At 42.0% G+C, this 930-nt stretch overlaps 1 protein-coding gene across 1 annotated transcript; it reads right to left on the bottom strand.

Annotated features, from left to right (window-relative positions):
- Positions 1–82: 82 nt before the first annotated feature.
- Positions 83–412, bottom strand: Chro.70115 (hypothetical protein). The annotated part of the gene is made up of 1 exon (XM_659784.1): positions 83–412. The coding sequence occupies one exon, from the start codon at positions 410–412 to the stop codon at positions 83–85; it is 330 nt and encodes a 109-aa protein (XP_664876.1).
- Positions 413–930: the final 518 nt, after the last annotated feature.

The following is a 930-nucleotide window of genomic DNA, read 5'->3' on the forward strand; positions in this document are numbered from 1 at the left end:
TCCCTACGGCCAAGAATCCCAATTCTCCCTCACTAAAGGGAACACAAGCTGGAGCTCCACCGCGGTGGTGGCCGCTCTAGAACTAGTGGATCCCCCGGGCTGCAGGAATTCGATTATATAGTGTTCCAAGACAATGCCAACTCATTGGGTTCTTCATATTCTGTTTTATTGCTTCTTTTGCACATTCATATGCTTCTTTATGTTTCTCGTCCTTACTCTCAGGATGCATTGCACCTAATATAAAAGCTTTCATAGACAACAAATCTCCTTGTTTTGGATACTTTTTCAACATTGTCTCAGTAAGCTTTAGTGATCGCTTATATATTCTTTGATCATATAGTTGAACAATATTCTTAAACTGTTGCTGGTCTCTTGTACTAAGAGTGGCAAGACTTGGAATTTCCTTACTCATCTTTTTTCCCCTACTTTTCTTTCTTTCACTCTCTCACGGAATTTTAGTTTTTAAGTATCCAATTATGCCAATTAAATGTGAATATAGAATTTAATTGGCATAATTGGATCAAGCTTATCGATACCGTCGACCTCGAGGGGGGGCCCGGTACCCAATTCGCCCTATAGTGAGTCGTATTACAATTCACTGGCCGTCGTTTTACAACGTCGTGACTGGGAAAACCCTGGCGTTACCCAACTTAATCGCCTTGCAGCACATCCCCCTTTCGCCAGCTGGCGTAATAGCGAAGAGGCCCGCACCGATCGCCCTTCCCAACAGTTGCGCAGCCTGAATGGCGAATGGCAAATTGTAAGCGTTAATATTTTGTTAAAATTCGCGTTAAATTTTTGNTAAATCAGCTCATTTTTTAACCAATAGGCCGAAATCGGCAAAATCCCTTNATAATCAAAAGAATAGACCGAGATAGGGTTGNNAGTGTGNTCCAGNTTTGAACCAGNAGTCCACTATTAAAGAACGTG

The sequence above is a fragment of the Cryptosporidium hominis genome (genome assembly GCF_000006425.1).
Source record: "Cryptosporidium hominis TU502 chromosome 7 CHRO017031, whole genome shotgun sequence".
NCBI classification, from domain to species: Eukaryota; Apicomplexa; class Conoidasida; order Eucoccidiorida; family Cryptosporidiidae; genus Cryptosporidium; species Cryptosporidium hominis.